We start from the raw sequence: 15,327 nt of genomic DNA, 5'->3' as shown, positions 1-15,327 counted from the left end.
AAAACTTTAATATTTAGCCAACTCTTTTTGCTAATGACGTACTTTTATTCTTCAGATAATTTCCAAACCTAATCCGTAACCTATATATAATTTGTTTATGATGTTTTTTATTCACTTAGACAGTTTTAGAGTTCTGTACACTAAATAAAGACATGTAATTGCATTTGTAAAAAGTATTTATAAATTACTGAGTATAGTGAGTATGCGTTATTCCTTTGAAAAGCCCCCTGGGACCAGTGGCAGGTCCACGGGGGGCAGCAGATTGCCCTCTTGCGCAATCACCCCCCCCCCCGGTATCCCGCTGCTCACTGGGCCGGTTACAGGGGAGATCTCCACACTCCCCAACTGGCCCATATACAGTATGGCGGCTGTGCTGACCATAGAAGATGCTGCACGAATAATCCCCCCACCACCCCGTTTGCCCTTTCCCCAACCCAAAAATCCAATATGAAGGCATCACTTCCAGGTCATGTGACCCTCTGAATCTATCTATTTGCCCTGAGATAGGGGTAAAAACCTTCAGACTCATGAGCATGCTCATCCCTGGACACTTTCCATGTGCGATCACACATGCGTAAAACATTACACGTTGATGCAACATAGCCTACGAGTCCTATAGAAATTCCGACAATCACCGGCCAGTCGATGGACTGTATCCATGCCTGGGAACTTCTGAGCTCCGGCTACCCGGATCCTTCCCTTGCGGGGCGCAGCCAGGAATGCCCACTGACGTCAGCGGGCACCACCGCCATTTAAAGAAAAAATGGTCTGGGAGCGGGGCGTGTAAAGATCCCGCTCCCGAGGCCCGGAGGATTCGGGTCTTGACCTGGAGAACCGGAGGAGCGCCGCTCACCCGGCAATGTTCCCAGGTATGACTGTATCTATGAATATGCATTGGAAGAGGCAGCAATGCTCATTTTTTTCAGATAACAAAGAAAAGTACCTTTGTGTTTTAGCAATACTAATAGAGTTTACTTGGAGAGGTTGCCATTTCACGTACCCGTGGTTGCCTACTGGCATCGGCCTTGCAGCAACATCAGGCATCTGTTGTGTTCGCACGCTCTCTTGGCTGGTGGCTTCAGGACAGAACCCAGCGGTGCTCCGTGGGGCCGCCAGCAACCTTCTAGACAAGAGAAACAGGTTCAAGTGGTTCTGCAGAGTGTTTCACACAGGAACACTCTACAGTACAGTACATGACATGTTTAATCGCTCTCGCCGTCGGCGTGTTTGTATATTATCAGGATATTAGATTAGCATACCCCCCCAAACATTTCAAATTGCCAAAGATGGGGGTTTGGGGGGCCATGGTTCGAGGTCTGGCTCAGTACAGGCCTTTACTTTTTATCATGTCATAACGAGGTCATAATGAGGTCATAATAAGAAATTTAATTTATTTTATTAACCCATTACCTGCTGTTTCTATACCCATTATTGGAACTTCTAGGGATTTACAATACCTGTGACACCCCCATACCCAGCAAACATTCTGAAAGAGGGACTGGCCCTCCTAAAAGGGACACTTGGGAGATATGAATTAGCATAGGAATATTCGTCAGTTAAACAATAATGAAGGCACAGTTTGTAGTTTCGTTTTTTTTTAAATAAAATTTTTTATTATTGCCATTTGGCTAATAGTTTGGCCTACACTGTAGACCATATACATACAATCAAAAGTGCCATCTTATAATGAATAAATATGTTGCACATGTGTAAATATATAATAATATTATGTCATACTTACATCTATTTGCACAAAAAATGATTAAATAAATAAAATGATGTCATTATATAAAAAACAAAAATTAAAAAAATATGTTGCATTTTTAAAAGGAATATATACGGTACGAATCTATTTAGTATAAAAGATGTATAAAAGAAGGGGTTAATACCCACGTTGGACAAATTTTACAAATTTAGTAAAGTGCAGACGTCATCACATAGTTAATTTTTTTTAAAAAATCGTTTTTCAAAAATATAATTCCAGATTTTCCATGAATTTGGCACGTCCTGTTTTCACCACCTCCTGCAGCTTCATAGGAATGGAACGTTCCGGTAAAGGTCAGGGCAATTCAAAAGTAACCATGGCAACAATTCCAGTCAAGCAGAGCCAATAAGGCGCGTGTAGAAAATTCTGATTGGCTGATTTTATCTTTTTTTTTTTTTAAAGTGCATTCTGAGTCAATTCTTGTCTTGCGCCATTTAACATGTAAGATGGTGCCCAGTACATTCCAGTCTGAATACGAGATACCAGTTGACAGTTTTGTTAACGTTGTAATAATGTGATCAACTGGTGGATTCCACCGGTATGGATCCCGGCACAAAAAAAGGCTTGGGTCTGGGGACAGTCATCTAAGGGAAAAAGAGAAAACTTGGTGAATGGAAACAGAAGAGGACCAAGCAAGGGCAACTGTAGGCATTTATACACGTTAATACTCTAGTATTGTGACCAAAAGAGAAGTTGGTATGGCTACACAGTGTGCATTATGGGTAATCTTAATGATGTGTTTCAGTATTACCAATGTCATTCTAACGGGCTCTACAAATGGAGTTTACGTGTGTATGGACATGTGATGTATATTATCACGTATGTTAGCACAGACACTCACCTTCACATCAGTATTTACATTCTCTAATACTGGATGGAAATTGGTTCTGCCACTTGATGAATTCTGGCTTCCTGTATCACAAAAAAAAGGTAGATTAATGGTCAATGATGTCAAAAAGGGTTAATCATGTGATATTATGGTGACACTCAAGTCATGGTTGATGCTCTGCACTAAGCTTCGAGTTATCAAAGGTAAGTTGATCGCCTTTGCTCAACCAAACCTGATTACGCTAACTAGTCCTGTGAAGTTACACATTGCAGGTCTCTCGTTGGATTGCTGTCTGCTGGGTTGGTCTGGTAATGCATGAGTAGAGTCTGTCTCTTTTAGTCAAGCTTGTTGTTGTTGTGTTTGGCCGTCCTTCTGAGATTAATGGAACATTAAGTCAACTTAAGTTTTCATAGCCCATTTCCAGTCTCTCGTTTCGTTGGGTTGATCGTCCGGTCTGTCAATTAAGTGGATCTACTAGTACAGAGGTCTGTCCCTAAGCTGAACTGGCTAAGTATAATGGAGATCTACATCAAGTTGAGTTTGTGTGCTTTATAACAAGCTGCGAACAAAGGATAGAAGCAGTTGGGCGTTGACTCAACTTGGGCCAAGCTGGCAAGTCCAGTTTCACCCAACTCAGTCAACTTAGTCTAGGTAATTCAAGTCAGCTGCCCTCCTGACACAAGCCAAAGCTTTGTAGATAGACCTCAGAAATGATAAAAATGGCACTCACCATCTTCTTCCCAGCCGTCTTCGTACCATTGTTTCTCTGAGTCTATTAACCTGAGGGTAGGAAGAAAGAATTGGAGGAAATCTAGTTTCAATCTAGAACCTTAAACCATCTGCATTCTCCTACACGCTGAGATATTTTACAGATTAAAAGGATAATCTGCTGCTGAGTCCCCACCAAATGTTGAAATGCCCCGACTGTTGAATCACCCATCACTAAATACACTAAACTAATAATAATATACAGTGTATAGTAGTGCCCATTGTAGGTGATAACACCAATCTGAGCTGTTCCCTTACAGCAGAGACAATGAGGTCCTGCATATCTAATGAAGTCACTTGTCCCATAGACTTTCATAACTCAGAGGGTCCCTCTGGTTGCCTAAGACTGTGTCTTTCTATTGTTTACCATGATGTGTGTTTCTCTTATGGTTCCAGCTGGGAAGTAAATCTAAGGCAAATACATAGATCATCAAGTTAACAGCCTTTGCCACACGCTAGAGCCAATGTACTCACTTGTCTTTTGGGGAGTCTTTCCTTCTGCGTCTGCACAGCATGACGGCAAGGGCCACAATTATGATAAGCAGTATGGCCCCTGCAACAGCCACTCCAGCATAGACACCGGGTTTACTTATAGATATTTGGCATTGGTTTCCTGAATACCAGAACTGGTCCGATATCTCACAGCTGCGGAAAAAGAGAGGGGGTGGGGTGTAAGAAAACTTTATATGGAGACAGGACAGATCAAGCTTGAAGGAGATCAGATAACATATATATATATGCATGGTATGGAGAGAATGAGTGAAGATAAGTGTGACTTACTAGCACTGCGGACCCTGGTGAGTCAATGAACATTGTCCTTTGTTGCAGTCGTAAAAATGTTCACTGTAGCTACTACAGTTGGACACACATGTAAGAATTCCATCGACCTTCGCTTCGGAATAGAAGTGCCTTACGTCTTCAGAGATGCTTCCAAGGTTCGCGCAAGCATCTGAAATCCGAGAACAAAAGACCATGTAATGTCCATTGCTACACAATGGTTTGTGATTGTAAGCTCAATCACGAAGCGCTGGACAATGAGTAGACAGGACAGTGCAATGTTACCTGTCTACCCATTGTACAGCGCTACAGAATATGATAGCGCTATATGAAACAATAAATAATAAAATACATACTGTTACCACGACGTGTCGCTATTCTCTGAGTATTCTAAACACTTGGCTGTGTGATGGTTAAATATAAACTTCTATACACATGACATAGAGTCACTGCTTTCGTGATGGTGTTATACCTTGCAATACTCGTTATGACCACTTGGTGTCCCAGTTTTATAATCATAGATATGTATGGTGTGCTATAAACATTATTCAATACCCGTTACCCATGGAATATTTTAAGCACGGCTTTGGGATCTATTCACTAAAGGGAGTGTTTTGCAGGAGAGTTGTGATGTAAAATCGCACACTTCATTATTCATTATGAAGGGCCAACACCAGCAATGGCTGAGCTGGCCCTGCCTAATGCATAATTAATGAGTTAGGAGACTCTCACAGACTTAACTATACATTATACAAGCTCTTCCTGCAGGAGAAGCTCAGAACACCTATAGATCATCAACCATTGAGCCTATAAGAGGTTAAATACATATAAAGAGGTCAACCAAGTTGTATGATTTCAGGACAGTCTAATGTCCTATCTAATATATCTCTTTAGTGACCCGAAACCATGTCTCCCGATGCCCCTCTTTTCTAGGGGCTCGGAATGTTTGGTGGCTATGAAGGATATCACAGGGTTCTTCAGCCCTAAAAGTCACAATAACTTGCATAGAAACAGCAGAGAATACGTGATTATACACAGTAAATAGCTACTAGTAGGTCAACAAGTCAGAAAAGAGCTTTAATCGCACCATTTTTGGCCCTTTAAATTGTTGAGAAGTAAAACTAGACTACAAAGGTGAGGTCTAAGGGTAATCTTACCTTTAGTATCTAATTTAGGCTTTTCAACTTTAGTTTTTCCTGGTGTAAAACATAGAAAGTCTGTAATGGAGAAAAAAGGCACGTTGGATACAGAAAGAAAACTGTTGTCGTCTTTGTATTTTTACAACAACTAGTCTGATGATCATACCCTACTGTACAGCACTGCGGAATATGATGGTGCTATATAATTTAACATATAATAATACGTCTGTACATCATTTAATGTCTCTGCTAAATGCATGCGTGTTTTGCCATTCCAAATATTATTTTATTTAAAATCTCGTCACATTTATCATTTTTGCCGAGAGCTCACGCTCTCTCACACTCCCTCTCAATGTCTCCCTACCTTCATCCCCATTCTTGTTTATCTCTGTCGGCCCCCTTATGGATTATTCTAGCCTCCTTAAGTGCTTTTGGAACAGGGCGGAGTCTACGTGCATGCCAGGGGGACAGACTCTCCCCCGATTGGTGGAATGAGGGGGATGTGTGCCCGGAGGCTCCACCCTGTTGCGGAAGAACTCCCGGAGGCCAGAATAATGCAGCGGAGAGCTGGGAGAAGCGGAGAACAAGAAGCGGGCCTGTAGATAATGAGATGGAGAAGCCGAGACATGGACGCTGTTGTTGGAAAAGGTAGGGAGACACTAAGAGAGTGTGAGAGAGAGTTTTCAAATAAAAAAAAAAAGCCGTCCCAATTTCATCTGAACCAAAAGGACTGGAAACAAAATTTGTTGTCCAAAAATGAATGAACTAAAAAAACTCCAAAATTCTTTTTTTTCCGAATCGTTTAGGGTCCATGTGCACAGGTCTAGTGGATATGGGTTCCTATTTAAATGATTTAGGCTCTCACCTTTATGGTCACTTGTGCAGTTTGTGTTGTTTAATATGGTTTCCATGGTTTCTACAGTGCTGTTCAAGTCTTCTGCGAAAACACCCAAAAGAACCACATGATCAGCGATGATGCTTCCATTCCTGGAAAGGAAAAAAGTAGGTGTCACATCTTAATATTTGACCCCCCCTAGTCAGCCATCTTGTTCTTTTAAAATAATACCCAAGCCCTGTGAGGAACCCTAAAAAAATCCCTCTATTTTTCTATTAAGAAATTGTGGAACTGGGCAAAATTGGGACTATGGTTAATGGACGTTCTTTCATTTGGACCATTGTCTTTGGGCTGGTTTTTAGCGCCCAAGATAAGTTATATTTCTTAAGTCCTCCCCGGTATGAACTTGCTTTGAACATACCATAGACTGCCGGCTAGTTTGCCTATATCGTAGCGTCGGCCCCATATCAAAGTGTCATTGGATTTACAATGTTTTCCCTTCCAACTCACTAGGGCCAAAACTGTTTCTAAAACTCACGTGAGAGAGATGATTTCCACATCAATGTAGTTGGGGATCTTCCTGTAGATGAGATCCATCTGCAAGAGAAATTATTTTCAGGGCAAGGACAAGACATGAGCTCTAAGTAAAGATACAGACGAGCTACTGACAATAACGTCATGTCTCTCTGTAGAAGAAAACCTTAATCTTGCTTCGCATATAATGTGATTTGGACTAACGGTTCTCTAGATCCACCAAGAAGTAACCATTGAAAAAGCCACCAAATCACTCTTAGTGGAACCATATCCACAGCTATAAACATATAGGAGGAACATTTCCTCCTATAAAGGTTTGCTTCCTACATTTGGTTACTTGTACCTACTTCTGTTGAAACTGTAAAGGATGTTCACACGTACCTCCGCCTTAAATCGCTTTTCAAAATTCTTATATTCATCGGAGCTTTTGTCGTTAAGTTGCGGGTGGAATATTTCATTCTTTACACTCACTGTGACGTTTACTTTAATCTTGATTTCTGTAATGCCGAGAACATAAGACTTGCTGTACTACATCATTCAATAAAATGAATCAGGATAGAGACAGGAATGTATATTGCTTGTTATAAGTTGTAAACAGCATTCTATAGGTTAATTTAGCGCACAAAACTGTATAAATTCAAGCTTTAGCAATAGGTAGCTGCTAACAAAATCATTTGCAAACTTAATATGTATGTCCAAAATCAAAGTAACATATATATCCTAATGAGCACATTTTCTTCATATACTGTTAATGTCTTCTATCAAATATTCTCTTTTACTTTTTTTCTATTTTTCATAAGAAAAAAAACCCCGACAAACTTACCTGGCCTTATCTCATTCACAATGAATTCACACACAATTCCATAATAATTTGGTCTGCACACGCACTTATTCCCGTCAGTGTGGCCACCATTGAGACAAACCAGACCTAAACAGATATATAGAGTGGTTAAAGTAAAAATTTGGACACATAAAATACTAACAAAAAGATTAAAAAGACAGAGCGCTCCTAAACGTAAAAATTGATTAAGCAGAATGAAATCAAGCATTAAAATCCCTTCATTTTATATTTACTCTAAAATGTGGACCATATTACAATTTTAAGTACTAAACAGTGCACAGAAGTTTCTTTATTCCATCCAGTTAAAGATATTTTTATAAAAAAGAAAAAAGTCCTATACTATGTATTCAATATCTGAGCTTATACATACGGTAAATATCTATACAGACTACTAACCTGGCTTTAGAGTAGTTTTGGTACTGGTGAGAATTGATGTCGTTGGACTCAAGGAGGATGTTGGTTCAGGTGAAGCAGATAATGTTACTGTAGATGTGCTTGCTGGTGATGGACTGGATGGTGTCTCTGAATCTGGACCTGAGGAACTGGATGATGTTGCACCTGTTGTTGTTTGAGGAGAAGCAGACAATGTGGTCGTGGTTGATGCAGTTGAACTCAAGAAAGAAGTTGGTCCAGGACTAGCCTCTGTAGTCGGCTCTGAGGGAGTGAACAATGTGCCTGTTGTTATTTCAGAAGAAGATGATGAAGCTATTGTAGATACAGTTGTACCCAATGAGGATGTTGGTTCAGAGGAAGCTGACACTGTTGAACTGGCTGATGATGCATCTATGGTTGATATAGTTGCAGGCAAAGAGGATGTCGATTCAGAACCTGAGGATGGCTCTGAAGAACTGAAATATGATGTTGGGTCAGCTGAAGCGGATGATGTAACTGATGATGTTATTGTTTGAGGAGAATCAGATGATACCTCAGGGGACACAGAGGATAATGCTGTTTGATCCGCGGTGCTTGCTTGTGTTGGACTAGATGATGCCTCTGTAGCTGGCTCTGAACTACTGGACAATGTTGTGCCTGTTGTTATTTCAGAAGAAGATGATCCAGCTATTGTTGATACAGTTGTACCCAATGAGGATGTTGGTTCAGAGGAAGCTGACGATACTGTTGAACTGGCTGAGCTATCAGTGCTTACCGATGATGGACTGAATGATGTTGTCGCTATTGTTGCTTCAGAGGTGGTCGATGATCCATCTACGTTTTGTGATGTAGGAGTAGAGGAACCATCTGTGGATGGTGATGAATGACTGAATGATGTAATTGCTGTTGTTTCAGAGGATAAAGATGATGCATCTATGGTTGATATAGTTGCAGGCAAAGAGGATGTTGATTCAGAACCTGAGGATGGCTCTGAAGAACTGAAATATGATGTTGGTTCAGCTGAAGCGGATGATGTAACTGATGATGTTATTGTTTGAGGAGAATCAGATGATACCTCAGGGGACACAGAGGATAATGCTGTTTGATCCGAGGTACTTGCTAGTGTTGGACTAGATGATGCCTCTGTAGCTGGCTCTGAACTACTGGGCAATGTTGTACCTGCTGTTATTTCAGAAGAAGATGATCCAGCTATTGTTGATACAGTTGTACCCAATGAGGATGTTGGATCAGAGGAAGCTGACGATACTGTTGAACTGGCTGAGCTATCAATGCTTTCTGACGATGGACTGAATGATGTTGTCGCTATTGATGCTTCAGGGGTAGTCGATGATTCATCTATGCTTTGTGACGTAGGAGTAGAGGAACCATCTGTGGTTGATGATGAAGGACTGAATGATGTCATGGCTGTTGTTTCAGAGGATAAAGATGATGCGTCTATGGTTGATATAGTTGCAGGCAAAGATGATGTTGATTCAGAACCTGAGGATGGCTCTGAAGAACTGAAATATGATGTTGGGTCAGCTGAAGCGGATGATGTAACTGATGATGTTATTGTTTGAGGAGAATCAGATGATACCTCAGGGGACACAGAGGATAATGCTGTTTGATCCGAGGTACTTGCTAGTGTTGGACTAGATGATGCCTCTGTAGCTGGCTCTGAACTACTGGACAATGTTGTACCTGTTGTTATTTCAGAGGAAAAAGATGATTCTGCTATTGTTGATACAGTTGTACCCAATGAGGATGTTGGTTCAGAGGAAGCTGACGATACTGTTGAACTGGCTGAGCTATCAATGCTTTCCGATGATGGACTGAATGATGTTGTCGCTATTGATGCTTCAGGGGTAGTCGATGATTCATCTACGCTTTGTGACGTAGGAGTAGAGGAACCATCTGTGGTTGATGATGAAGGACTGAATGATGTCATGGCTGTTGTTTCAGAGGATAAAGATGATGCGTCTATGGTTGATATAGTTGCAGGCAAAGAGGATGTTGATTCAGAACCTGAGGATGGCTCTGAAGAACTGAAATATGATGTTGGTTCAGCTGAAGCGGATGATGTAACTGATGATGTTATTGTTTGAGGAGAATCAGATGATACCTCAGGGGACACAGAGGATAATGCTGTTTGATCCGAGGTACTTGCTAGTGTTGGACTAGATGATGCCTCTGTAGCTGGCTCTGAACTACTGGACAATGTTGTGCCTGTTGTTATTTGAGAGGAAAAAGATGATTCTGCTATTGTTGATACAGTTGTACCCAATGAGGATGTTGGATCAGAGGAAGCTGACACTGTTGAACTGGCTGAGCTATCAATGCTTTCCGATGATGGACTGAATGATGTTGTCGCTATTGATGCTTCAGGGGTAGTCGATGATTCATCTACACTTTGTGACGTAGGAGTAGAGGAACCATCTGTGGTTGATGATGAAGGACTGAATGATGTCATGGCTGTTGTTTCAGAGGATAAAGATGATGCATCTATGGTTGATATAGTTGCAGGCAAAGAGGATGTTGATTCAGAACCTGAGGATGGCTCTGAAGAACTGAAATATGATGTTGGTTCAGCTGAAGTGGATGATGTAACTGATGATGTTGTTTGAGGAGAATCAGATGATACCTCAGGGGACACAGAGGATAATGCTGTTTGATCCGAGGTACTTGCTAGTGTTGGACTAGATGATGCCTCTGTAGCTGGCTCTGAACTACTGGACAATGTTGTGCCTGTTGTTATTTCAGAGGAAAAAGATGATTCTGCTATTGTTGATACAGTTGTACCCAATGAGGATGTTGGTTCAGAGGAAGCTGACGATACTGTTGAACTGGCTGAGCTATCAATGCTTTCCGATGATGGACTGAATGATGTAGTCGCTATTGATGTTTCAGGGGTAGTCGATGATTCATCTACGCTTTGTGACGTAGGAGTAGAGGAACCATCTGTGGTTGATGATGAAGGACTGAATGATGTCATGGCTGTTGTTTCAGAGGATAAAGATGATGCATCTATGGTTGATATAGTTGCAGGCAAAGAGGATGTTGATTCAGAACCTGAGGATGGCTCTGAAGAACTGAAATATGATGTTGGGTCAGCTGAAGCGGATGATGTTGATGATGATGTTGTTTGAGGAGAATCAGATGATACCTCAGGGGACACAGAGGATAATGCTGTTTGATCCGAGGTACTTGCTAGTGTTGGACTAGATGATGCCTCTGTAGCTGGCTCTGAACTACTGGGCAATGTTGTGCCTGTTGTTATTTCAGAGGAAAAAGATGATTCTGCTATTGTTGATACAGTTGTACCCAATGAGGATGTTGGATCAGAGGAAGCTGACGATACTGTTGAACTGGCTGAGCTATCAATGCTTTCCGATGATGGACTGAATGATGTTGTTGCTATTGATGCTTCAGGGGTAGTCGATGATTCATCTACGCTTTGTGACGTAGGAGTAGAGGAACCATCTGTGGTTGATGATGAAGGACTGAATGATGTAATTGCTGTTGTTTCAGAGGATAAAGATGATGCATCTATGGTTGATATAGTTGCAGGCAAAGAGGATGTTGATTCAGAACCTGAGGATGGCTCTGAAGAACTGAAATATGATGTTGGGTCAGCTGAAGCGGATGATGTAACTGATGATGTTGTTTGAGGAGAATCAGATGATACCTCAGGGGACACAGAGGATAATGCTGTTTGATCCGAGGTACTTGCTACTGTTGGACTAGATGATGCCTCTGTAGCTGGCTCTGAACTACTGGACAATGTTGTGCCTGTTGTTATTTCAGAGGAAAAAGATGATTCTGCTATTGTTGATACAGTTGTACCCAATGAGGAAGTTGGTTCAGAGGAAGCTGACGATACTGTTGAACTGGCTGAGCTATCAATGCTTTCCGATGATGGACTGAATGATGTTGTCGCTATTGATGCTTCAGCGGCAGTCGATGATTCATCTACGCTTTGTGACGTAGGAGTAGAGGAACCATCTGTGGTTGATGATGAAGGACTGAATGATGTCATGGCTGTTGTTTCAGAGGATAAAGATGATGCGTCTATGGTTGATATAGTTGCAGGCAAAGAGGATGTCGATTCAGAACCTGAGGATGGCTCTGAAGAACTGAAATATGATGTTGGGTCAGCTGAAGCGGATGATGTAACTGATGATGTTATTGTTTGAGGAGAATCAGATGATACCTCAGGGGACACAGAGGATAATGCTGTTTGATCCGAGGTACTTGCTAGTGTTGGACTAGGTGATGCCTCTGTAGCTGGCTCTGAACTACTGGACAATGTTGTGCCTGATGTTATTTCAGAAGAAGATGATTCAGCTATTGTTGATACAGTTGGGTTTGATCCCTCTGTGGTTGCGTCTGTTGTTACCGCTTGTGATCTACCTGTAACCGATTAAGAAGTATCACATTTTATTGTTAATCAAATTTGTTTCCCTTTTCTTTTTTATAGTTTATATAATATACGGAGGCATAGCTATATGTGTATACATGTATAGTTGCATGACTATGTATGATGAAAATTTTTATCTAAACCATATAAAACTATTACAGGATATTACAAGTGCTAAAATATATATTGAAAAGAAACTATCCGAAAAATATGAGATATGAGGATAATCATTTTAAGGAAATCACATGGGAAGTACTATTTTTTTTCTTCTTTTATATATTATTGTATTCTAAGTTTTAAATATGAAGGAAAAAATCTTAAATACTGAAAAAACATACCTTTATAAAAAAAATATTTTACAATATTTAGGGAAGTAGAAAGTCTAAAAGCTACTTGGGGTGTAAATTGAGTCATCTACAAATACACTTGCTACAACGCAGGGTCAATGTTTAAAACGTGGTCTTATTTAACGTGTCCCTTGTAAATTATTTTACAAGTCAACATTTACACATAATACGCAGGGTGTTTCTAATGCTGAGTAGGTGGAACAGCACCCTTAATAAAAACATGATTTTTTTTTATTTGGCACACACTTTTGAAATGTTTTGTGGCTCTTCCATGGATCCTCCATCAGGGCGGATATCAACTTAACTCGACTCAATGGGGATTGTGTATAAAAACTGATTCTAGTTCAATGTCTAAAATCGGTCTTATTAAAAGTGTCCCTCGCAAATAATTTTTATATCTAAGACAAAACAAGTGTATTTCTGATGGCGCTTCCTTTATTATTAATACATTTCTCTTCCATTCTAAAAAATATAGTTCTCTCCAATGTGCTCCAAAAAAAAACAAAACATACATAATTAGAATAGCTCAGGATCACTTGAAAAATTTAAAATAAACTTAAAAAACAAAACCCAAAAGAAATCAATAACCACCAATGAATGCGCTCACAAGCAAATCAATGTACTTCAGATCTTCACGGACCAAGTTCTTTGTGTATCTTAGCACATCCATGATGCAAATGGCTATATGGGGATATTAAAATCACGTCTACCCTAATTCATGGCATGTTTTAACCCCTTACGGGCAATGGGTTGTCCTTAAACCCATTACTAACAATGCATTGTGAGGCCGTACATTTACGGTATTTGTCATGAAGGGGATAACAGCGAGAATATGGTGTTTCTTAACCAATGCCAAGCTTCGAGTCTTTTATCAACAGAACCCAACTGGGGTTCTAGGTATATTTTTTTTGTACCCCCAATTCTTGCACAGCTATGTCCGTATGCTCATTCTGAAGCACAATTATTGTGTAGTTAGCAGATAAACTCTATATAATTTTTAAATATACATAAAATAAGAGGCCATAAGTTAACTATCCCAAAATAAAGAAAAATTGTAATGGAATGTGTTATTTCATATACATAAGGTATTTCTGTACTCGGGGGATGTATAGATTGTTTTAGCAGTGGCACCTATCGTGAATAAAATCCTGTATAAATTTAATTTTTTTAAAAAAAAAATCTATTATTCATACCAAAGGAGACACTTCACCCAAAAATGGTCTAAAAAACAACTACCGATATGTATAATGTAAAACGGGTGTATTAAAATGTTACTGAAAGAAAGTCCCATCGGTCCTTAAATATAATATGTTGGGTATACCAACCACAAAGAACGGATATTAAGGTTAGACAAACATATGTTTAACATTGCAAAAAAATTAAAAAAATGCTCACATGTTTAAGGTAGGAAATACCTTTGTTATGAAGGGGTTAATTTAAAAAAAAAAAAAATGAACAGAATAAAGTAAAAGTTTTCAAGATTGAAGAATTATTATTGGCTGGGAATCGGGTGCTGAACAGTATGTGGATTTGACACCAAAAGGTCCGGTCCACGCAAGTCAACGCGATATTAGGCCAGCGTTTACACGTACTACGCATTGGAGGTGGAACAGCACCTTTAATAAACACATTAGAATTTTTTTGTGAATCCTCCATTAGCGTGGATATCAACTTAACTCAACTCAATGGCAGTTGTGCAAAAAAAAAAAAGATTTTGGTTCAATGTTTAAAAGGCTTCTTATTTAAATGGTCGCTTGCAAATTATTTTTATATCTCAGACAACACAAGTGTGTTAAAAAATACAATGAATTGTGGTTAAAGTTTAGGACGTGGCTTTACTATCATAAAGATAATATGGATAGATAGATAGATAGATAGATAGATAGATAGATAGATAGATAGATAGATAGATGATAGATAGATAGATAGATAGTCACACAATGAGAACATATATAAAAAGTCTGAGTAGCCAAGCCAAGTTAGTTGAATGTTTCCAAGGAATGGTATGATCCAGAATAAAGCAATAAACCCCTAACACAATCAAGAACTTTGCTTAAATTTTTAAAAACATTTTTTTTTCCATGCTGGATGGTTTTAAAAAATATCCGACACTAAAATATTTAGTTTATTTTCCAACGAGAGGATGTATAATGTAAGACACAAAGGCTACTCACCAGCAAGGAGGGATAAAACCAAGAGGACAATAAACCCCGACGATATCCCCATCTTTAAGACGGTGGCTACTCCTTCTCAGTTTTCTGTTCACGTCCAATGTCTCCGCTCTCCTTCCTATACTCGCACTTAGCTCTTCTTCACTTAGTTTGCAGTCCTTATTTTGTGTTGTCATCAACTTCAAAAAAACAAATGTGCCTTTGCGTCCCGTAAGGAGATATATATAATGGGAGTTATGACGTCAACTACAGATAACGTAGAGATAAGGTTAATAAAAAGGAACAGGAGGTGTAAAACGTATGCAACATGCATGTGAAACACAACGCAGAGTGCGAAGGTCAGGCCTTCTGTGTCATCAGATGAAGAAGATGATAAGAATGTTTATGGGGGAGAAGCATTGTAGGTTACACAAGAAAGAGCAATTGAAGATAAATGGGGTACACTGGTCAAACTGTATCGACTGTATAAGTGGGGGTCTCACTGTATGACACTGACAGTAAGGCTGTATAACGGGAGTAGAGAGGTCTCATA

At 39.8% G+C, this 15,327-nt stretch overlaps 1 protein-coding gene across 1 annotated transcript; it reads right to left on the bottom strand.

The window, feature by feature from the left end:
• Window positions 1-1,590: 1,590 nt before the first annotated feature.
• Window positions 1,591-14,964, bottom strand: LOC128491558 (serine-rich adhesin for platelets-like). Its single transcript, XM_053463877.1, has 12 exons — window positions 14,799-14,964; window positions 7,885-12,270; window positions 7,471-7,575; window positions 7,029-7,144; window positions 6,652-6,710; window positions 6,144-6,265; window positions 5,297-5,356; window positions 4,143-4,311; window positions 3,837-4,007; window positions 3,325-3,374; window positions 2,607-2,677; window positions 1,591-2,349 (listed from the first exon to the last, which is right to left on the bottom strand). The coding sequence occupies exons 1-12, from the start codon at window positions 14,848-14,850 to the stop codon at window positions 2,284-2,286; spliced, it is 5,427 nt and encodes a 1,808-aa protein (XP_053319852.1). The 5' UTR covers window positions 14,851-14,964; the 3' UTR covers window positions 1,591-2,283.
• Between the last annotated feature and the right edge of the window lie 363 nt (window positions 14,965-15,327).

Source organism: Spea bombifrons, chromosome 4, assembly GCF_027358695.1.
Source record: "Spea bombifrons isolate aSpeBom1 chromosome 4, aSpeBom1.2.pri, whole genome shotgun sequence".
Lineage (NCBI taxonomy): Eukaryota > Metazoa > Chordata > Amphibia > Anura > Pelobatidae > Spea > Spea bombifrons.
Note: the sequence above shows the minus strand (reverse complement) of the source record. Positions and strands in the feature narration are given on the sequence as shown.